Raw genomic sequence first — 24,168 nt, 5'->3', positions numbered from 1 at the left:
GGGTGGGTAGAAGGGTGGAAGATGCAGGGAGGGAAGAAACTTTTACTTTCAGAAAAGTTGCTTGGGAAGAGAAAATTCTCTTTCTCACTAAATTTAGTGAATATAACCTGTTGTAGTGCGGAAACTTGCCTAATGAGATTCATTTGAAAATAAATTGGATTTGATCTAATTCCCAATAACTTGCATGTGAAAATAAGCCCCAGCTCCATCCCTTCCATCCATCCATCTACATACCACCCATCCATCCCTAGCCAATAATAACTGATAATTATGAAGTGTTTACTGTGTGCCAGATAGTGTTTTACATGTGTTATCTCAAATAATCTTCCAAGAAATGCTATGAGGTAAGTGCTGTCATTATCCCTACTTTAAAATGAAATCTGAGGGTTTCCCAATAAGTTAAGCATAGAATTATCATATGACCCAGCAATTCCACTCATGGATATATACACCAAAGACTTGAAAACAGCTGTTTAAACAAAAACCTGTACAGGAATGTTCATAGCAGCTCATTCACAATAGTCAAAAGGTGGAAATAACCCAAACATCCATCAACAGATAAATGGATTAACAATGTGGTATAACTAGACAATGCAATATTATCTAGCCATAAAATGGAAGGAAATTCTGACCCATGCTACAGGTTAACTTTGAAAACATTATGCAAAGTGGAAGAAGCCAGACACAAAAAGACACATTGTATGATTCCATTTATATGAAATATCCAGAATAGGTAGATCGAGAGAGACAGAAAGCAGATCAGTGGTTGCCAGGGCTGGGGTGAGGGGATGAATGCGGAGTGACTGCTTAATGGGTCTGGGGTTTTTCTTTGGGGTGATGAAAAAGTTTTGGAACTAAGTAGTAGTGATGGTTGCACCACATTGTAAATATTCTCAATGCCACTGAATTATACACTTTAAATAGTTAAAATGATAAATTTTGTGTTATGTGTATTTTACCATAATTAAAAATATATATCTAAGTTGAGTCTCAGAATTTAAGTGACTTACCTGAGGTTACCCAACAGCTGATATGTGGTACAGCTATGTTTTAATCCCAGTCATTTGGCTCTATGGCTCATGCTTTTTAAAACAATTACAGTGAAAACTTTATTTCAGGCCGTTTAGGAGGTTTAGACCATTTTGATCATTTTCAGCTGCCTTCTATTAACACACAGGAAAGGGCTTAGAAATCAACGGTCGTGCCAGGTAGCCCAGGAAAGAGCCACAGCCTGAAGACTGTAGCATCACTTGTTTTTGCCTGGCATTCATGTCCCTCTCAGGTGGAGGGAGGACCCACGATGGCTGCTGCTCATGATTTGGAGATGGAGAATGTGAATCTGAATATGGAGAGAGAAAGGAAAGAAGAGCTGGAGGAAGAGCTGAAAATGAGAGAGGATGGGGAAGGTAAAGATCCCCCCAAGAGTAGAAAGGTCCACAGGGTTGTCTCCAAATGGATGCTTCCTGAAAAGGTCCGAAGAACATACTTGGAGAGAGCTAACTGCCTCCCGCCCCCCGTGTTCATCATTTCCATCAGCCTGGCAGAGGTAAGTGGTGGTGAGGGTGGCACTAGTGTCAGTTCTACTGGGGAGCTGCGAACAAACTGGGGTTAGATCTAGATCTACATGAGAGACTGGAACATAGAAGAGGAGAGCCCGGCAGGGACAGGGACAGCACACACAGAACCTGCACCCCATCCCTCTCCACGGCTGCTTTTCCAGGCTTTTTCTATGCTCCCCATTGGTGAGGGCTGACTTTCATTTGCCAGACAAATCCCCTGCCCAGCAGTGACTGCAAGTTCAGTGGCTTTGTTTCATTAGCTGGTGGAGTCTTCAGAAACAAAACAATCTTGGGGTTGCAAATTGGGTTTATCTCAAGAACCAATTTAGATTGGTTGGTGAGGTCTGTACGGGGCCATATGCTTAGAGGAGTTATAGGCTACCTTCAAATTTCAGAAGGAAAAAAAATGGAATCCTCTAATGATGTCAGCTTTGGGCAGCATGTAGTGTGTTTTCGGACTCTGATCTAGTCAGCCCTTTTGTTTTCCAGAAAAGAGTACAAGGCTCAGAGAGGCAGGATGACTTGCCAAGGTCACATCTTAGTGACTGGGCCAAGAGCAGGCTGCTTCTGAACCCCATGACACCTGGCTTTTTCTTCCACCCTGTGATGTCTCATAAAGGAATTGACAAAACATGGGTACCTGTGGGGTGTGACTTCAGGAGCATTAGGATGTCCCTACTGTAATCCTCTTAATTCCCATTGATATATCAATTTCCTTATCAGGGAATGTATTAGGATGCTTCAGAGAAAGAGTGAGCAAGGTAGGGGTGTGTGTGTGTGTGTGTGTGTGTGTGTGCGCGCACGCGCGCGCATGTGTGTCTATCGACAGAGAGAGATAGAGATTTTTTTAAAGAAATTGGCTCAAATGACTATGGAGGCTTGGTGAGTCTAGAATTTGCAGGGGGATCTGGCAGGCTGGAGACACAGGGAAAAGTTGCAGTTGGAGTCCAAAGTTGTTCTACTGGCAGAATTCCCTTTGCCTAGGGCAGGGCAGCCTTTTTTATATTAAGGCCTTCAAGTGATTGGATGAGGTTTACCCATGTTATGGGGGGCAATCTGCTTTATATAAAATCTGCTGATTTAAATATTTTAAGTTCAGTTGACTCTTTTCCTTACTACCCTTTTTTTTTGGGGGGGGGGTGGCTGGCTGGTAAGGGGATCCAAATCCTTGACCTTGGTGTTACAAAACTGCGCTCTAACCAACTGAGGTAACTGGCCCACTCTTTAAATGTTACTCTCATCTAAAAATACTCTCACAGAAACATCTAGAATAATATTTTGGTTTTTTTTGTTTTTGTTTTTTTTTGGTAGCTGGCTGGTACAAGATACTGAACTCTTGACCTTGGTGTTATAAGACCATGCTAGAATAATACTTGAGCAAATACTTAGGCACCAAAGCCTAACCAAGTGGACTCATTAAATCAACCATCTCAAGGACCAAGCCTCTTATGGCTCAGATAAAGATAAGGCTAATGTGTAAGCATTCTGGAGAGATGCTTTTGTTGAGGCTGTTTTGGTTGAAGGGACATAGTTCTAAATTTTCTCAAAGGGTTTTGTTGTGAAACTATCTGCAACTGGAAGTCATCTGGATTCATTCTGCTTCTCCCTCATGTTATCGTTCCATCCTGTGGATTTTCTGGGTTGCCCATGCTCCAAGCAGCTGTGTGTGGGGAAGGGTGGGGGGGAGAAGGGGAGGATTGGAGAAGAATGGGACATGGTCACATGGTACAAAACATGACTGCCTGCCTATACAGTGCATGCTGTAGTGGAGAGGGCAGTTTTCTATGGAAGGGTCATCGGGTTATGTTTTAGTCCATTTTGTGTTGCTATAACAGAATTACCTGAGACTGGGTAATTTATAAAGAAGAGAGGTTTACTTGGCTTACGATTCTGGGACAGCTGCATCTGGCACGGGCCTCAGGCTGCTTCTACTCATGGCAGAAAGTGGCAGGGAGCCGGTGGGTACAAGCAGATCACATGGCGACAGGAAGCAAGAGAGAGGAAGCAAGAGAGGAGAGAAGATGCCACGGTCTTTTTAAGCAACGAACTCTCACGGGAACTGATAGAGCAAGAACTCACTCATTAATCCCCCCTTTCCCAGGGAGAGCATTAATCCATTCATGAGGGATCTGCCCCCATGACTCAATCAGTTTCCAACAGGGCCACATTGGAGATCAAATTTCCACATGAGTTTTGGAGGGGACAACACATCCAAACTCCATCAGGATACGTGCTAAGAAATCTGCCTCTCATGGAAAGATCAATTTTTTAATTAAAAATATTTTTTTAAATGAATTTTCATTTTGGAATTATTTTATCTTATTTTAGGGGGGATCTTTTTTGTTCAGTCTTTATTTATAGCAAAGTACATAATATGCGGTCATTTTAAAACTACTAACAGTAAAGGTAGGGCAGTAAGAAAGAAAGGGAGGAGTTGGGGGGAGCATTTTAAAGGGGAAAAAAAAAAAAGCCTAAGTCTCTATTTATCCACTCACCCTGTTCCTGAGGCAGGATGGGGTAGGCACTCACTACCCCTAAGAGCAGCAAACAAGCTGATCTGTAATACAGTCCCCTGGCACAGGAGGGCAGCAGAAGGCCCAGAGACAAAAGGATAAAGTGAACTATGAACTCCAGATGCATTGCAATCATGCCTTTCCCAGCCTGTCTATTCCTTGTTTTGTCTGAAACCAAGAATGTTTTCCCCACTCCACTCTGAGAAAAGTGGAAAGGGCAAGTCCTGCTAGTCCTTCTCAGAAGTAGTCCTGTGCCCCAGACTCTACCTGGCCTCGCCTGAGCCAGCCCACACCCTAGACACTGGGATCTGTGACAGGCACACAGGAGACTCCAGGGCAGAGGAAAATATTTCCCTACAGGAGGCTACTTCCCCCTAGTACCCTTGGGTGCTAGCGCAAGGTTGCTAATCAAGGAACGTGCCCAAGGGCAGCCAGGGAAGTCATATACAAACCGACCTGGCTCAACCCCTCCTGCTTCCCAACTGCTGTGCAAGCCTCTAGGCCTGACCCAGTGGCCTAATGAGATACTGGCTATCCACCTGGGCATGCAACAAGTGTCCAATTCCAAGCCCAGGAAGGGACCATGAGCCTGAGCAGCCAAGATCAGGGGCAGGGACCATTAGGTTAGTTCTCAGGAAAGGTGAACTGGAGATTGCTCCCCTCTCCTCCTCTCCTGGCCTGTTCTACAGAGATTCCATCCTTTAATCTACTGCCTCTTCAAGGGTCTATCCTATCCACTCCAAATCAAAGGACCCCTGTGGTCACAAAACTTGCATCCTTCTTAGACAGACTCCCGTCTCTCTGCTCAGACTGGTCTCAGGCTGCCTGAGAGTAAGAAACCTGGGCCAGCAGAAGTCCCATGAGTGGAGGAGTGTGAGGCCAGGCCTTCCCATGGCACGACACTTGGATGTGTGTTTCCTGAACACTGGGTGCACGGACCATCCCTAAGCGGGCAGAGAGAAGCAAGCACTGCTGGGTGGCTCTGAAGCCAAGAGACTCCTGTGCACAAAGAACCAACACTGCTCCACTCTGCCCATCTGTGCCTCCTCCCTGAACAGCAAACAGAACCCAGATGGCAAATGTCATGGTTTCTGGTCTAATAATTGTACCCCTGACTTTCCAGTGGAATCAGAGATCCAGAGCCTCCTAAAAAACTAATACCATGATTTGTCCTACAGAAAGCTCAAGTTCAGATACACAATTGGCTAAATGCTGGGTTGCCACAGAAGAGTAGAGACCCACATCCCTTCCCTGCCCTAGATGCAGTATGTCACAGAACCCAGCAGGCACTGCTCAGTGTCCCAGCCAAGCCAGCAAGAACCAGTGATCACTGTACAAAGGGGCAGGGCAGCCCTGGAGCTGTTTCCAAGCTACGAGTGGGCTACTCAGAGATACTGGAGCCTTGGTCCTAACATCTAGGTAGATAAGGAATCGGCAAAGTAAAGGCTCAGAGATGAGAAGAATCTGTCTTCCAAGGCAGTGGGATAGACAGCCATGGCACTAAATGGTTTGGCACCTGGGAGCTTTAAGTAAAGTTGAGAGTGTTGTCCATGGAAAGGCCGAGGCTCTCCCAGACAGGGATGGGCTTCACCTGAGCACACACAGACCCCATCAAGGCCAGGGGCCCCTGTGCCCTCAGGATCCTAACCCAGGCCTGCCATCCACCCTTTGCCTCAGAACTGTACAAGGTCTGACTACAAAGATAATAAAGACTGATCTTGAAACACACACTCTGGAACCTATCCATCTGGGTGAGTACCGGCTTTCATAGAAGGCACCTTGGGGGCCTTTCCCTGCTCCCAGCAGGCGGTTGCTGTCATTGGGAGCACTTTTCGGAGCCTGCAGTGCACTCTCCTCAATGTCTCTGAGGTGGCAAAGCTCTGTTGGGGATGAGGTTTTACTTTTTTGAAACAACCAAACCGATTTAGAGTCAAATCAAGCCCAGAAAAGGGGAGTCAGACTAGATGGTGCTGAGTCTGCGGGGGACGTTTGGTATAACTAGATAGTAATGGAGTTAGACTTACCTGAATGGCTCAAACAGGCTCTGAGAACAGTAGAAGAAGGTTCTCCAAATGTTTCAGACAGTGGCAGCCACAGGGAAGTAACGAAGGGCGTGGCCCACCCAGCACTCGGATGGCCAATGCCAAGGTGAAAATCTCTGGTTCTTCTGCAGTTAGGAACTGAGGCTTCGCCCTCTCTATGTAACTCCTCTGTCTTGCCTGGTCCCCCCCTTCCTCCACCCTCCCACCCAGAAGGTCAGGAACCTGTACTTCTTCCAGAGAAGATGTTTCCACCAAGAGGAAGCTCTCAGGAGAGCTGGAAATCTCCACCCCACATGTTCTCAACCTAAGACTCCAACTTAGGTACCCATGATTTAAATACTCTCCTTTTAAGTATTTAAAAAAAATACTTCCTTTTCCCTCACCCCTTAAAGCTCAGCTGCCACCATCTTCACCTGGCCATATTATAAAAAAGTAAATCCTCATGGCTGTGTTGCTGCCAGTGAGAATCCCAGACGAAAGGTGCATGTTATCCTCATCTCACTGCAAATCCCCAAGTCTCGGTGAATAAAAGCTCCTGCCCCTACACAGGCAGAGCTCTCTTGCCACCCTGTGAGGGGCTGCCAGCTGCAGTACCAGAAGTCCTCGACCAAAGCCCAGCCTGTAAGGGGCCGTGCTGTAATCTGATAAGTTACGTCCCTGGGAGGCAGAAGGAACCAGTGCCTCCTCGGTCACTACAGCAGGCACAGTTCTACTCCATCCTTTTCTATTCCTACCAGGAAGTGATCCCATAAAGTCCCTGCCAGGGAAGGAGACAGAGGCAGCGCTGGCTTTGTGGAGAGACTGAGAAGCAGGAGAGTCGGGAAGGAGTCACCAAGCTAGCCAAGCAGCCGGGGCTGGGAAGTGGGGCAAGAAGAAAATGCAGAGGACTTGCTCTCCTCAGTGAGCCTCTTCTGTGAGTTTGATTTTTGAGTTGAGGTCTTGCCTAATTTCAACTCAAACAAGAGATGCATCATTAGGCTCCAGCATCTGACAGGGGAGGCAGTCAAGGGTCTCAAATCCCACTCCCATTGAACTCCGCAGGTGCGCAGAGCAATGGGACAGTAGCCACCCTCCTGCACTCCGTCCCCCACAGATGCCTGAGCCTGCCTTACCTTGAACACAATGGGCAATTTCCCCTTGGTGAAACTCCAGCTCCAGTCACAAAACACTCAAGTACAGGTCCTCCTGCAAAATACTTATGGGAAACAGCTTTACAGTTTTTGTACCTTTACACAAAAATAGATCCTTTTAAAAATACATATATATATATATGTATGTGTTTATAACTAGTTACACATTGGATTCAAAATTAGGCATCACCAGTAGTAGTTGGCACAGTTTGTCCTGTGAGCTCAGGGTCAAGTTGTTTCATTTTGCTGTTCCAAACTACAAAAAGAAAAAAAGAAGGAGAAAAAAACCCCAAAAAGCAAAACACTCCAAAACCAAGGCATTTTATCTTCATGGTGTTTTCTTAAACACAGTAATATCACAGGGAACATTATGTACGGATGAACAGGGCCTCCTGACCCCTCCTCTGTCTCTTGGAGTTAGGGGCTGGGGTCTGAAGGAGACAAGGGCTCTGACGCCTGCCTCTTGTGTGAAGGGGTGTAGCCATCGAGATAGCCATTGGTCTGCTGTTTGGAGACCCTTCCATTCAAGATGTCCCGATGTGCTGCACGGTGAGGTTGATGGCCACTAGATTATTCGCACCTCTAGGAATTATCACAGCATATTTCTTTGTTGGCAAGCAGAATTCCTCAAAGGCAGGCTTGACGAACGAAATGTACTGAGATAAAATCTGTTCCAGGTCCCTCCGTCTTTCACTGATGTCCCTTAACACTGTGAGAGAGCTGGGTGTCCTCATCTGTATCCACAAAAGGCTTCATCTGCAACAGGTCTCGTACCTTCTGGGAGCAGAAGGCCAGGATCCCTTCAAAGAGCACCATGTCTGCGGAATAGACAGTAACCTCCTGCTTCCGGGAGTGGGAAACAAAGTCATACACGGGGATCTGGACTGTTTTCCCTTTGGTGATTTCTTTGAGTGTTTTGAAGATGAGTTCATTGTCAAAGGCATCCAGGTGATCAAAGCTGAACTGGCCCTTCAGGGCTTTGGCCTTCTGGTCTGAAGTGAGGACACAGTAGAAGCTACCCTGGCTCAGGATGACCACCTGCTTCTGGTGATAGTCCCGCTCATTCTGTCCCAGAAGCTGCACAATCTTAGCACACATGGAAGAATTTACTGGTTTATTATAAAGGATACTGATGAAGAGAGGCACAGGGCGAGGTATGGGAGAAGGGGCGTGGAGCTTCCATGCCCTCCCAGGATGAGTCAACCTCCAGCAACCTCCACGTGTTTGCTACCCAGAAGCTCTTGGAATAATTTTAGATCTATAAAAAGTTGCAAAGGTAATACAAAGAGTTCCCATATACCCCTCACCCAAATTCTCCCATTGTTAATATCTTACATCTCAATAGCAGGTTTGTCAAAACTAAGAAACTGATATTAGTCTATTATATTACTATTAACTAAACTCAAGACTTTAGTAGGATTTTAACAGTTTTTCCATTAAGGTCCTCTTTCTATTCTGCTGGTACCCTCCAATCCAGGGCATCACACTGCATTTAATTGTTATGTCTCCCCAGCTCCTCTGATCTGTGACCGTTTCTCAGTCTTTGTGTTTCATGACTTTGATAGTCTGGAGGAGGACTGCCCAGGTATCCTGTAGAATGTCCCCGGTCTGGTTTTGTCTGATGTTTTTCTATGATTGGACTGGAGTTATGGGCTTGGGGAAGAACATAACAGCCGTGAAGTGCCACAAAAAAAAAAAAAAAAGAAAAAAGAAAAAAAAAAAGAGGTGACATGCCTTTCTTATCACAGCACATCAGGGAGTAGAGGACATCACATGACATCACTGGGATGCTGATTTTCCTCACTTGGTTAAGGCAGTGTTAGCCAGGTTTCTCCACTGTAAAGTGGCTGTTTTTTCTTTTCCCACCCTATTCTTTGGAAGCCAACATTGACTTACTTTCGTATTAAGTTGTAAATGAAAGATCAAATGGTGCTGGTGGGAAGATGAGGGCTGTGGTTATTTAAAAGGCAGAAGATGGCAGAGGACATAGTGCTAGAACGCAGGTGTCAAAGAGCAGGGAAAAGGGGATTCAGAAGGAGAAGAAGCATGTGGCCACTGTGGGGACGGTGGGAAATTTAATTCCTATCATGTTCTGAGCCCACGCTATGGAGTGGCTCACTTAAGAGCTGAGTCATTTGAAACAAAGTTACTGTCCATGGGCTTTAATAAGACCACTCTCTGGAGAAGATGTGATTAACATTATCCTCTACTCCCTGTCAGCTGGCAGTGTTTATTTACTATGCTGTGTGGAAGCCTCAGAAACAGTGGATCACCTTGGACACTGGCATCTTGGAGAGTCCCTTTATCTACAGTCCAGAGAAGAGGGAGGAAGCCTGGAGGTTTATCTCATACATGCTGGTACATGCTGGGTAAGGATGACCGTCAAGTCACTGATGTCAGAGGTGATTATAGGTAATTGTAACCTCTAACATTTGTTTGGTGCTTTATTATTGATAAGGCACTTTCATGTCCGTAGCAACATGACAGTTGCTCACAGCAACCCTAGGAGGCAGATATTACTCCCACTGTTTTATGTCTGAGGCTTAGAAGATGTGGTTATTTGCTCCAATCACACAGCTAAGTTGCAGAGCTAGGACCTCAACCCACTAGTGCTCACTCTGAGGCCAGTGTTCTTTATATTGCATTATAATGCCTAATACTGGTATTTATATAGGAATATCACTGAAAAGAGACCAAATCATCACCAAACCAAAAGTATGTTCCCCTAGTTGTTTGATGTTAAATGTTTACTTTAGGTTATGAAATGGAGGAACTGAATCACCAGTCCCCTCCCCCACTGCCACATATTTAGAGAAAATTAATTCATAAACATATTGATGAGTGAGTAATACTGTTATCCCTCTGGAATAATGCAGGCAATAGGAGATGCAGTGCCTGTCTTTTAGTTTAGCTTGTAGTTTCCTAAATGCTGAAAGCCTTCCATGACCTCACTTACAGCCATGATCCACCATGCCCATTGCAGACAGTGAGCAGCTTGATGCTGGCCTCACCTCTGTGGCAGGCCCCTATGGTTTCAGGTAAGGCCAACCTTGTCTCTATGACCAACCCAGCCCTGGACTTGAAAGGACAACTTTTTTGGCCAGTGGCTAAATAGGCATCTATGGCAGGACACAGGGCTCAGAGGCTTGACAAGTCAGGGACAAAATCACCAATTGCCCATAGACACTTATGTCTGTAGACACTTCTACACTTTGGTTTTCCATTTAACACATATGTTCTCAGCAAACATGGCTCCTGCACACAAGTACTTTGAAATTATAAGGGGGGACAGTCAGCTAAACAGTAACACAAGGCAGTATAATATTATAGTATACAGTAGTTACTTAACCTCTTTGTGCCTCAGTTTCCTCATCTACAAGCATACTTCAAAAAGTTCATGGAAAAGTAGAATTAAAAGATAATAGGGGCTTCCAGTCAAATTGGCAGAATAGATGGTTCCCATCGTCACTCTCTCCCATAAATCAAACAATTTACAGCTATGAAAAAGCGATGGCAGCTAAGCTGGGGCTGCTAGAGCTCAGGGGAAGAGGAGAGACCTACAGAGTGTGTGAAGGTGGGAGAAGCCATGATGAGAGAAAGAAAAATCCACTCTGACCATTTTGAGTCCCGGCTGCTTCCAGGCTGGAGCTGCTGAGTGCACGGAGCAGGAGCTGGCAAAAGCTGCAGCTGTGCCCTTCGGATGAAGTTTCTTGGAGACTGCAGGGAAGAAGAGGGCCTTGGGGGCCCCCAGGCCAGCAAGACCACTAACAGGTTTCCCGTGGACCCACATAGGACCAAGGAGCCACAACAACTGAAGAAAAGGAGCCACTCAGAGGTCGGTGAGTCATCGCAAGTGACCGGTGCATGGCCTGTCCCATGGGAAACGTTTGCAGCACAGGTGGTGAGGGAGACGGGCCCACCGGGAGAACACGGGCATAGCAAGGACAGCTGATCTGTCTCCCAGTCAGTGTAGGACCACTAAGAGGAGACTAGTCAGGAATATAGAATTGCATGGAGTGCAGTTTGATGAAAAGACTCAGGCCCAGACCAGAGTTTCTACACAACCCAGGTGCACTGGATTTCACTAGACCTGGAAGTACTTATAAAGTCAATCATTATAACCTGAACTGCACAAAAAGCCTTCCCTAGGGAACCAGCAACAAAGCAACAATTTAGCTGAACCACACAGCTCAAGTACTGGTCCCCACTGGAAATTCTCCCATTTTAGAAGTAAGCAAAGGACAACAAATTAGTTCTAGCCCAGAGTTTAAGTGGTAGGAACAGCAAATAATCCAACACAGAAATTAAAGAAAAAACAAAGTACCCACAACCAGAGACAAAGTTTAATATTAACTAGTAAAGGTCTCATTTCACCAAAGAACACCTATAACACCTAGAAGGACCTGAAGTCCCCTGGGCTACCAAGCCAGAAAGGGGGGAAGGCCGGGGGCCTCAGCCATGTCCCCTGACAACCACAACCAGTCCTGAGAGTGGGGGATGAGGGCCTCAGCCACACACCCCAACACGTGCAACCACCCCAGCGACGAGCACCAAGCCGCTGCAGGAAGCAACCTGGGCTCTCCCAAGCTGGGGTGGTGGGGGCGTCAGGGGCCTTGGGCCTTGGCTATGACCCCCCAACACATGCAACCAGCCCGGTGATGACCACCAAGCCACAGCAAGAAGGGCCCTGGGTTCCTGGGCTCTCCCAGGCCGGGTTGGTGGGGGGTGAAGGCTTTTGCCATATACCCCTGACATCTGCACCAAGCCTGGCAATGAACAAGCCACCGCTGGAAGACCCCGGTCTCCCCTGTGGGAATGAGGGGGGTGCCGCAGGCCTCAATCCCACCCCTCCTCCTTCCTCCTTCCATCCCATTTCCTTCCCCTTTCCCCTCTCCCCCTCCCTCCCAACTGCTCCACAACAACATCCTAGAATGTAAAAAAAATATTAATAAAATAAAAAAACAATTTAAAAAAAACAATAAAAAAAGATAATTGGAATCTTTCCATGAACTTTTTGAAGTACCCTCATATAAAATGAGGTAATAATACCTACCTTATAAGGTTGTTGTGATTAAATGAGACAATGGCTATAATTTTCACAGTGCCTGACACATAGTAAGGCACTCAAAAAGAATTTGCAAGGCTGTGTAGGACATGTCTTATATGGGGTTATGTAATTTAGAAATGCTTTTGGATGCAAAAAAACTAACAGGGGCTTGCACAAATAGAGGTTAATTTTATCTCATGGAAGAAGTCCAGAGGTAGGTGGTTCATTCATCAGTTTAATGAAGCCAGGGGTCTTGGTCTTGTGCTGGCATCTCTATTATTGTTTGGCTGCTGTAACTCTGCATTCAAAGCAAAAAATGGGGAAGGGGTGGTACCAAGTACTGATACATCCATCTCTTTTGTCAAGACAGAGTTCTCAGAAGTCTCCGAACAGTGCTTTTACTTGCATCTCATTGGCCAGAACCATGTGACATGGCTACCTCTAGCCGAGAGAGGTTGGCAAAGTCAACATTAGCTCTTCTGGTCTCACTAGAGGAGGGAGATAGGAGTAAAAGAAGCAGATGCTGGACTAGCTACACTCATATAAACAGAAAGAGGGAAGGATCAGAGTGCGGGTGGAATCATGGATGACATACATTCAAGTTGGATCTTGAAGAGTGAATAAAATTTGGGTGAAAAAAATTAGTATTACTATTTTGGGTATATGACAGGATCTTATCTTCATGCCACTTCTAGTCTTGTTGAGCAGCAGAAAGTGTGTGGGGTGTTTCTTTGGGGTTTTTGTAATACTGGTCACCTTGTCCCAGGGTGTTCTCAGAGGACAAGATGGCTTTCTTTTACCTTCTTGCTTAAATTCAGGAGCAGATATTTCTAATCCTTTTTATGTCTGGGGTCTTCAAAAAATGAGCATAACTGTCCTTGCTCGATTATTCTGTGTGGAATTGCATATTACCTCTCATATGTCTTTGAAGATGGCTTGGACAGTGATAATTGTGGCTGGGTGCACACATGGCTGTAAAGGTAAGTAATCTGTTCTGCAGAGTATGCCCCAAGAACCTCTTCAATGATCTGCTGGGTATTTGTTAAGTAAATGATAATTCGAAAACACAATCTCTAAGACTAACATAGAAGTTGTTGCACTGTGGAAGATGCAATGCTTATTTTGTTTTTGAGCTTTTTCATTTAATTTGAAATCATCTTTAAAAAACAACAACAACAAAGCATTGTGCTATATAGCAACTACATTAAGGATTACTCTAATGTGGGAATTTTTCAAATTATGTTCAGAGATTCTTTAGAGATGCTTGTGAGGTTTGACAGGCAAGATAATATGAATTTTATTTTAAAATATTTTTACCTATTTAAAAACTGTAATAAAAAACACTGGCACTCAAATATGTTCCATGCCAAATTGGGAGATACCTACTCTAGCTAGCGTTACTAGTAAACTTTTATGTAGAACTGGGAATGAAGTTTCTTTTTCTGTCTCTGTTTTATTAGAGAATGTCCTGAGATTACAAGACAGGTTGTTTATTGAAATTTAAACTCAAAATGAGTGAATTAGGATTTTCTCAAAACCGTGCAATGAAAATAAAATCAGATGCTGAGGTTGACATATGATGGTAATTGTCATCTAAACTCCCTAATTTCAAGTGTATGTTCCTTAAACCAGCCTCATTGATCTCTGCTTGATGTTATAAGTAATTGATATAAAACAGAGCTGATAAAATAAATTTATACTTCTAAAATGCCCTTTTATCTGTTTTACATATTGAAGCTCCATGCAAGATTTTATTAAAAAAAAGAAAAAAGAGTTGCCTGCTAAAAAAAATTAGAAAATGGAATTCTAGTTAAGCAAGTCCTTAACTAGAAACAACACATCAAAATCTGTTAGTATCCCAAGGAAATAACTTCCAGGTTTAGTCATAATATTTGACAGCTGTGTTTGTCTCTGCAGAGTTCAGCACATCGTGGGGAATCTGTTTATGCAGCTCGTTTTGGGTATTCCCTTGGAAATGGTCCACAAAGGCCTCCGAGTGGGGCTGGTGTACCTGGCAGGAGTGATTGCAGGTCAGTGTTCTGAGGGTAATACACAGTCATACTTCTGGGCTCTTAGGGTTAAAAGAAAATATAATAAACATTTAGAATGGGCTTCTTATTTAAGCCAAAAATTGATTGCACTCCTAATATGTGCTAGGGAACATGCTAAGCATTAGAGGTAATTTAATTAGAGATAAGATATTAGAAATAACATAAGCACACAGAGACAAGTCACTGTGCCTGTGCTCAGGTATCTCACGCTCAGACAGGGTTTTGCACAACTGGAAACTGCAATTTGCTGTTCAGGTGCATCTATTTGGTAAAGGCTGAAAGCGAGATCATGAAGGCCCTATGAGTCACACTAATGGTTTGGAGAAGTAACATGATCAGATTTGCATTTAAGGAAGAAAATTTTAAGAGAATGTAGAAAATAAACAAAGGCGCCCAAAGTCTGACTAGGGACTAGCAGCATATGGCTGTGATTTCTAAAACTGAGTGTGCCTAAGACGATCCATTATGGAGTGGGAAGAAAACATTAGAATTCTCATCCATCCATTTATTTATTTACTGGAAATATTTTTTTAAAAATTAAATTTTTTATTTTGAGGTAATTACAGATTTGCATGCAGTTGTAAGAAATAATACTTAAAAATCCCATGTACCTGTCAACTGTTTACCCCCAATGGTAACATCTTGCAAAACTTTAATACGGTATCACAGTCAAGATGTCCACATTGATACAAAGTATCAACACCACAAGGATCCTTCATGTTGCCTTTTTATAGTTATATCCTTTTCCCTCTCACCCTCCCTTACCCCTGGCAACCACTAATCTCTTCTTCATTTCTATAATTTTGTCACTTTGAGAATGTCATATAAATGGAATAATCCAGTATATATCCTCTTGGAATTGGCTTTCTTCGCTTAGTGTAATTGTTCAGGGATTCATCTAGGTTGTTGTGTGTATCAGTGTTCATTCCTTTTTATTGCTGAGTAGTAGCAGTCCATGGTGTGAATATATCACCGCTTATTCAATTATTTACTCATTGAAGGACATCTAGGTTGTTTTCAGCTTTGGGTATTAGGAATAATGCTGCTGTCAACATTTGTGTATATATTTTTATGAACATAGGTACAGGGTTTTGTGAAGCCAAGTTTTCAATTCTCTAGGATAGATGTACTCTCCAGGAGAACAATTGCTGGGTCATATGATAGTGGCATATTTCATTTTTAAAGAAAATTCCAGAATGTTTTGTAGAACATCTGTTCCAATTTACGTTCCTCACAGCAATGTATAGGTGATTCAGTTTCTTCACATCTTCACCAGCATTTAGTGTTTCACTATTTTTTATTTTACCTCTGTTTATAAGTAAGTAGTCATATTTCATCATGGTCTTAATTTGCATTTCCCTAATGGCTAATGATGTTGAACTTCTTCTTATGTGCTTATTTGCTCTTGCCTATCCTTTTCAGTGAAATGCCTGTCCATGATTTTTGCCTATTTTTAATTGGATGGGTTTTTCTTTCTTTCTTTCTTTCTTTTTTTTTTTGGCAGCTGGCCCATACAGGGCTCAAACCCTGGACCTTAGTGTTATCAGGACCAGGCTCTAACCAACTGAGCTAACCAGCCAGCCCCTTTTTCATTGTTGAATTTTGAGAGTTCTTTATATATTCTAGGTACTAGTCCTTCATTGATGATGTAGCTTACAAGTATTTTGTCCTAGTCTGAAGCTTGTCTTTTCATCCTCTAAACAGGGTTTTCCACAGAGTACAAGTTTTTAATTTTAATAAAGTCTAATTTCCATATTTTGCTTTTGGGACTATGTCTAAAAACTCTTCACTAAGCCCTAGGTCCTGAAGATATTCTCCTATGCTCTCTCCTAAAGGTTAAAGTTTTATGCTTTACATTTAAATATGTGATCCGTTCTGAGTATTTTTGTATAAGGTGTGAGGTTCAGATTGAGATTCTTTTTATTTCTTTGTTTATTTTGCCTATGGGTATCTAGTTATGCCAGAACAATTTGTTGAAAAGACTCTTCTTCATTGAATTGCTTTTGCACCTTTGTCAAAAATCAGTTGCCTGTAGTTGTGTGATGCTATTCTGGATTATTTTTATTCCATTACTCTGTGTGTCTATTCTTTCACCAATACCACATAGTCTTGATTATTGTAGCTACATAATAAGTCTTGGAATCAGTTAGAATGATTCCTCCCACTTTATTCTTCAGTTTCAAAACGGTTTTAGCTGTTCTAATTCCTTTGCCTTGCCATATAAATTTCACAGCAATCCTGTCTATATCTATAGAAATTCTTACTGGGACTTTAGCTGGAGTTGCATTAAAACTGTACATCAGTCGTTCAGTCCATGAACACAACATGTCTTTTATTTAGATCTCCTAAATGGTATTTTATGTGTGTGTGTATATATATATATATATATATATATTTGGTGGCTGGCTGGTACAGGCTATTATATTTTTAATTTCAGTGTTCATTGCTGGTATATAGAAATGCAATTGATTTTTGTAAGTTGATCTTGTATCTTGCAACCTTGCTGAACTCATTAGTTCTAGGTTTTTGTTTGTTAGATTCCTCGAGATTTTCCATGTCATCTGCAAATCATCCTGTCATCTACAAATAGGGACAGTTTTATTTTTTCCTTTACAATTGGTATGCCTTTTGTTTCCTTTTCTTGCTTTATTGTGCTGGCTAGCACATCCAACACCATGTTCAATAACAGTTGGGAGAAAAGAGATCCTTGCCTTGTTCCTGATCTTAGGCAGAAAGCAGTTAGTCTTTCACCACTAAGTACAATGTTAGCTGTAGGTTTTTTGTAGGTGCTTTTTACCAATTCATTTATTACTGAAAAATGAACAAGAAATCAAGCATAACTAATATGTAATTTGTAGATTGACATAGCTCCTCTTTGATCTTTACGTGTCACATAAGTATGTGTAATTTCCTGGGGGAAGGGTGGGAAATCCACAACAGATAGGAACTGAAAGCTCTCATTGCCCTTTTCCCTTCTGTGTACAGGATTTATTGCGGTCTGTGTGTGCCTGGTTAAATAAACAGAGTAATCTTTACAAGGAGTAAAAGATGTCCTGAGTTACGGAGTTATCAAAAAAAATTTTTTTGTATCTCCCAGATTTGCAGATTATTTCATGATAAATTACTTAGAAGAGTTGTTGATTTACATTAGTTTATGCATTCTTCTTTTACAAAAAGATGGGTGTCTAATTTGCTGCCTTTTTTTGTGTGTGATGAAAGGTTTTGGGTAGTATGCTACCTAACAGATGTTACCGAAAAAATGAACACAAAATATGTTCCTTTGAGGACATGATAGCATTTTTCTCTTGAGGAGTGAGAAAATAACTGCTTTTCCAAAAATATGCATGCTATGAAAGGGCAGTTTGAAAACTGGTAATTAGAAATTTTTTTATCATTATGGGATTTTGCTGTTGAAAGTGATGCAACATTTTATGTGTTCACACTGAAAAAGCTGGGACACAACTTCTTAATCTGTTTTAAAATTTTTCAGTGAAGAGTTTTGGTGGGGTTTAAACTTTATTATAGCACTTTCTGATTAGCTTGCAAGAACAAATGACTAACATTGGGGAAGGTGGGAATTAATAGCCAAATTATAACAAAAATTCTGCATGATTGGAGTAAGCAATTCTTCCACTTGAAACCACGCATCATTTTTAGATTTTATATTTTGGCTATGACAGCCATTTCTATAGAAAATAACAGAATTTAGGATTTCATCTATGCATTTCTATTTCATGATATTTAACCAGGATTTTCAAAAATAATGAATCTTATTTTATGATACTGCTCACTGAAAGATTTTTTAATACCATTAATGAAGTAAAAATAATTTTAAAATATTGTTTAATCAATATGTCTCATCCTTTTAAAATTCTATTTTTGTGTTTTAAAGAATATATCAGTGTAGTAGTACATACATATGTAATTTATAAATAAGTAAATACACCTATATTGCAGTGGGTGGTTTTATTAGTTTCTTAGGGCTGCCATCACAAAGTGCCACAAACTGTGTGGCTTAAAACAACAGAAATGTATTGTGTCAGTTCTGGAGGCTGGAAGGCTGAAATCAAGGTGTCGGCAGGGCCATGTTCCCTCTGAGACCTGTAGGGGAGAATCCTTCCTTGCCTCTTCCTGGCTTCTGGTGGTGGCTGTCAATCCTAGGTGTTCACTGGTTTGCAGCCACAGCACTTGGATCTCTGCATCCATCGTCATGTGGTGTTCTCCCCTGTGTTTCTCTGTCTCCTCTTATAAGGACACCAGTCACATTGGTTTAGGGACCCACTGTACTCCAATATGACCTCACCTTAACTAATAGCACCTGCAACAACCCTATTTGCAAATACGGTACTGGGGATTAGGACTTCAACATATCTTTTGGAGGACACAATTCAACCCATTACAGTGCTCACTATTTTTTTACTGATCAGAAGTTTGGCAGCTCCCTGGAGCCGAGGATTCCAATGAGGGCCTGCGATCTGGCAGGCACCAGTGGCAGTGGGGATGGAGAGCAGGAAGCAGTCATATGATGTGTTAAAGAGATAGATTTGGTAACTTCCCTCCTACTGTTTTGGATCCTGTTTCTCCACCTGCTCCTTCTGTTTCTGCACACACCCATCTTTTCCTGCCCTTGTAATCCTTTTGCAATGATCAGGCCTTGCCTGGCCCCAGCATCTACACCCCTGTTTCCCCCAGGGCTTAATTTCAACCTGTGGACTCAGCCCTGCCCTAGTTTCAGAGCAGAGCGAAGGGAGAATGTGAGTAACCCGTTCGCATCATCTGCCTATTTCTGCAATACCTTCTCGGTAGGTATCTCTGTGCCATTCTGGTCTATCCTTCACACTGCTGCCTGGGTCACCTTCCTCAAACACAGACGTTATATTATACCCTTCTTAAAAAACTTACAGTGGCCAAAAGATAGTTGAAACAGCCAAGAATGCTATTCATTACCTTCTACTACCTGGCCTCACTGCCTTTCTTGCTTTGCTTTTTTTTCTAGATTCCTTCATACATGATATAATCCTAGTTTCCTTACCCATGCTCCTGGAAAAGTGTGGTCCATGGATCAGCAGCATTGGGATCACCTGGGAACTTGTTAAAATGTAGCATGTTGGGCCCCACACCAGACATACTTATCAGAGTCCGCATTCTAAAAAATCTATAGGTGATTTGTGTGCACATTAAAGACTGAGGAGCATTGATCTGCACTCTGCAGCAGTGTCCCCCAGTTTGACCGATGGTCAGAATCATCTCGAGAGCTTGATACAAATAAAGCTATTCAGATATCACCCAGATCTGCTGAATCAAAATCTCTGGGGATATGGTCCTGGGATATGTATTTTTTTTGTTTTTCTGTTTGTTTAGTGAGGTATAATTCATACACAATCCACTGCACATATTTAAAGTGTATGATTTGATAAGTTTTGATATGTGTATATAACCACAAAACTATCATCACAATCCATCACACCCCCCCAAGTTTCCTTATGACTCTGTGGAATCCTTCCTTGTCTCACCCTCCCCAACCTACTCTCCCTCCCCAACCTCTCCCTGGCAACTACTGATCTATTTTCTATCATTACAGATTAGTTTGTATTTTCTAGAATTTTATATGAATGAGATTGTAGAGTATGTACTCTTTATTGTCTGGCTTCTTTCACTCAGCATAATCATTCTGAGATTTTATGTTATATGTATCAATAGTTGATTCCGTTTTATTGTTGAATAGTATTTAATTGCAGGTATATATAGCACAATTTGTTTATCCATTCTCTTCTTGATGGACATTCGGGTTGTTTCCAGTTTGAGGCTATTACAAATGAAGGTACTATGAAAATTTTGCTTGTTTGTTTTGGTGGCTGGTCACTACAGGGATCTGAACCCTTGACCTTGGTGTTATAACACCATGCTCTAACCAGTTGAGCTAACCGGCCAGTCCTTGCTATGAACATTTGTGTGCAAGTCATTGTGTGGACAAATGTTTTCATTTCTCTTGGGTAGATACCTAGGAATTGATCCTATGGTAGGGTATGAGAGTACTTCAAAAAGCTCATGGAAAAATTGAATTCAAAGATCATACAAATCCTTCCATGAACTTTTGAAGACCCTTGGTATGTTCAACTTTTACAAAACTGACAAATTTTTTTAACAGCTTCACTGAGATATAATTCACATACCATTACAATTCACCCATTTAAAGTGGACAATTGAATGTTTTTTAGTTAATCTACAGGGTGTGCACCCATCACAATCTAATTTTAGAACATTTTTATCCCCCAAAGGGACTCTGTAGCTGTTAGCAGTCATCCCCCACTTTCTACCCCACAACCCTGTCCCAGCTCTAGGCAACCACGAATCTACTTCTGTCTCTATAGATCTGCCCATTCGGACATTTCATGTAAATGGAATCATACAACATGTGTTCTTTTGTGACTGGCTTTTATCATGTAGCATAATGTCTTCAACGTTCATTCATGTTGTATCACGTATTGTACTTTATTCATTTTTATTGCTGGACAATATTCCATTCTGTGGATATGTCACATTTTCTTTATCCATTCATCAGTTAATGGACGTTTGGGTTGTTTCCCCTTTTTGGCTATTATGAATAATACTGCTATAAACATTTGCGAACACATTTTTGTGTGGATATATAGTTTCGTTTCCCTTGGGTCTATACCTAGGAGTGAAATTGTGAGGTCATATGGTAACAGTGTGGTACTATTTTACATCCTCACCAGAAGTTCCTGTTCCTCCACATTCTTACCAACACTTGGTATGGTCAGTCTTTTTAATTTTAGCCCATCTATTAAGTGTGTAATGATAACTCAGGGGGTTTTAATTTGCATTTCCTAATGACTAATGACTATGAGCATCTTTTCATGTGTTCATTTGCCAGTCATGTACCTTCTCTGGTAAAGGTCTGTTTAAATGATTTGGGTTATATTCCTTATTCTGTATAGCATTATATATCATACATTATGATTACAAGTCCTTTACCAGATATATGGCTTGCAAATATTTTCTCCTAGTCTGTGGCTTGTCTTTTCATTCTCTTAACATTATCTTTTGAAGAGTAGAAGTTTTACATTTTGAGTAAGTCTAATTTTTCAGTTTTTTAATTTAAGAATTGTGCTTTTATTATCATATCAAATAAATTTTGCTTAACACAAGGTCATGAAGATTTCTGTTATGTTTTCTTCTAGAGGTTTTATAATTTTAAGCTTTACATTGAGGTATAGGATCCATTTTTAGATGTGGTGCAAGATATGGATTGAAGTGTTCATCTTTTTGCATGTAGATGTCTGTTCCAGCATCATTTGTTAAGACAATCCTTTCTCCACTGAATTACCTTTGTATCTTGGTTGAAATCAGTTGTCCATATTATATGTGTTTATTTCTGTGCTTTCTATTCTGTTCCACTCATGTATTTGTATATCTTTACAGCAATACCATACTGTCTTGATTACTGTAGTTTTCTAATAAGCCTTGAAATCAGAAAGTGCTAGCACTCCCACTTTGCTCTTTTTCAAAGTTTTTGGCTATTCTAGGTCTTTTGCATTTCCATGTGGATTAGTTTGTCAATTTCTACAAAAAGAATCTGCTAGGATTTGGATTTGGATTGCATTGAATCTATAGATCAACTTGGGGAGAACTGACATCCTAACAATACTGAGTCTTCCAAACCTTGAACAAGGTATATCCTTCCATTTATTTAGGTCTTTCAAAATTCCTCTCAGCATGTTTTTTAGTTTTCAGTGTTTAAGTCTTGCAATTTTTTGTCAGATTTATCTCTATTTCATATTTTTGATGTATTGTAAGTGGTACTGTTTTAAAAATTTCTATTTTTGATTCTTCACTGCTATTACATAGAAATGTAGGGTTTTTTGTATATTGATCTCGTATGTTCCAATCTTGCTAAACTCACTTGTTATTTCTAGTAGTTTCTTTTGTAGATTTCATTAGATTTTCTATATAGATTATCGTGTTGCATGTGAATAGAGAGAGTTTTACTTCTTCCTTTTCAATCTGGATGCCTTTTATTTCTTTTCCTTGCCTTACTGCACTGACCAGAATCTCCAGTACAGTGTTGAATAGAAGTAGAGACTGATCTTAGAAGGAAAAGGTTCAGTTTTTACCTATTAAGTGTGATGTTAGCTGAGGGTTTTTCCTTGCACAGTATTCCTTATTTGTTCAGTGTTTTTATCATGAAAAGGTGTAGATTTTGTCAAATGCTTTTTCTGTGTCTATTAAGATGAATATATTTTTATTATCTGTTTTAATTTGTAATATGGTGGATTACACTGATTAATTTTCAAATATTAAACCAGCCTTGCTTTTTTAAAAGATAAACACAACTTGGTCGTGATGTATCTCGGGTAATTTTCTCACATTCTCTTTCCAGAGTTTTTTCTTGTGCAACTCTCCCTGTGTTGCTAACTATAGATACCTAAGTCTATCTGGACTCTATAAAGTCTGTCTCATCAACTTGGTTTGCTGGGATCTGCCTGGGTTTCCCCGTTCATGCACAGCAGCCTATATTCTCTCTGAGGGCAGTACCCAGGCAAACAGACAACTCACCTAATTTATTTCCTGTCTTTCAGGGTTTACCGTTCTTTGTTGTCTGATATCCAGTATCTTGAAGACCACTGTTTCATATATTTTGTCCGGTGGTTTTGGCTTTTTCAAGTGGGAGGATAAATCTTATTCTTCTTACTCCATCATGGCCAGAAGTAGACATATGTATCTATATTTTAAAAATAAATTTCTCATCTGATCCTGATGCAACCACCCCAGCCAGCCCTAGTCTGTAGGTTAACATTTGAGAATCATTGCTCTAACCCTGCTGGACTATTTCTCACTGATCTTCAGTTATCCATATCCATATACCTTTGTTTCTGTGTCTTTGCTTTTCCAGTTCCCTAAGTCCTGACTACTTTCTTCCCCTTTGTTTTCCTTATCCAAATCTTAAAGATTCTTTAAAGTTTAATTGAAATGTTATCTCCTTCTCCACAGAGTAGCAGGCCTCCACCCTTCTGCTGAGAAAGTCATTTCTTCCTAAGTGCTCTCACAGCAAATTTATTGTTTTGATCATAGTAGTTGTTATACTTTGCACTTTATAGTAGTTGTTTGCTTGTCTATTTGTAGATTCCTAAGGTAAGACACTGTCTTTCTTGCTTAAAGTAGGTATTGTATTACATTGTATCCTAAGGAATGAAGGAGGGCCTTGAAAAGAAGAAACCAAGTAATAGAACTGAGCAGTGCAGAGAGAACATCTTAGAATTTGCATAAGGTATTTGCAAAGCCTTGTTTTGGTCCAGAAAATCAAGGATTGGGTTAGCAAACAGGTTTCATCTTGTTTGGGGAATCTGATTGAATGGTATGTTGAGAAGGACTCTGAGGCCACATCCTGGCTCCATGAGAAAGATAGCCATTAGATAATAAAGTGTTGCAATGTCTTAGGTATTTTAATAGTTTTGACTAAATGTGCGGGATATTTTGAAATAATAGCTAACAAGTATGCAATATATGTCAGGCAGTGTTCTAATCATCATATGTATATCAACTCATTTACTTCCCCTGACATCCCACTGAGGTAAGTTCTATTAATATCCCCATTTTGTAGGTAGGGAAACTGAGGCACAGAGAGGTTAAGTAACTTCCTCAAGTCACACAGATGATAATTCTGGCCCCAGAGTCTGTGCTCTTGTCACTGTTATACTGCTTTTCTAATGAATATTTAATGTTCATTAAAATTAAAAATTGAGGTAGTTAGCCTACCTCACTGTACTTCTACAGTATGGAAAGGACAGAATGAATTTGTTGCTTC

General features: G+C 41.4%; 1 protein-coding gene and 1 pseudogene across 1 annotated transcript in view; one reads left to right on the top strand and one right to left on the bottom strand.

The window, feature by feature from the left end:
* The window catches only part of RHBDL2 (rhomboid like 2), a 39,970-nt gene that overhangs the window by 8,783 nt on the left and 7,019 nt on the right, over positions 1-24,168 (top strand). The window contains 4 exon segments of the mRNA XM_063105736.1: positions 1,178-1,239; positions 1,241-1,546; positions 9,465-9,613; positions 14,209-14,321. Of these exon segments, the coding sequence (XP_062961806.1) occupies positions 1,178-1,239; positions 1,241-1,546; positions 9,465-9,613; positions 14,209-14,321 (630 nt within the window).
* On the bottom strand, positions 7,662-9,401 carry LOC134383222 (uridine-cytidine kinase 2-like; annotated as a pseudogene).

The sequence above is a fragment of the Cynocephalus volans genome, chromosome 8 (assembly GCF_027409185.1).
Source record: "Cynocephalus volans isolate mCynVol1 chromosome 8, mCynVol1.pri, whole genome shotgun sequence".
In the NCBI taxonomy this organism is placed as follows: domain Eukaryota; kingdom Metazoa; phylum Chordata; class Mammalia; order Dermoptera; family Cynocephalidae; genus Cynocephalus; species Cynocephalus volans.
This window is presented reverse-complemented; position numbering and strand designations above follow the sequence as displayed.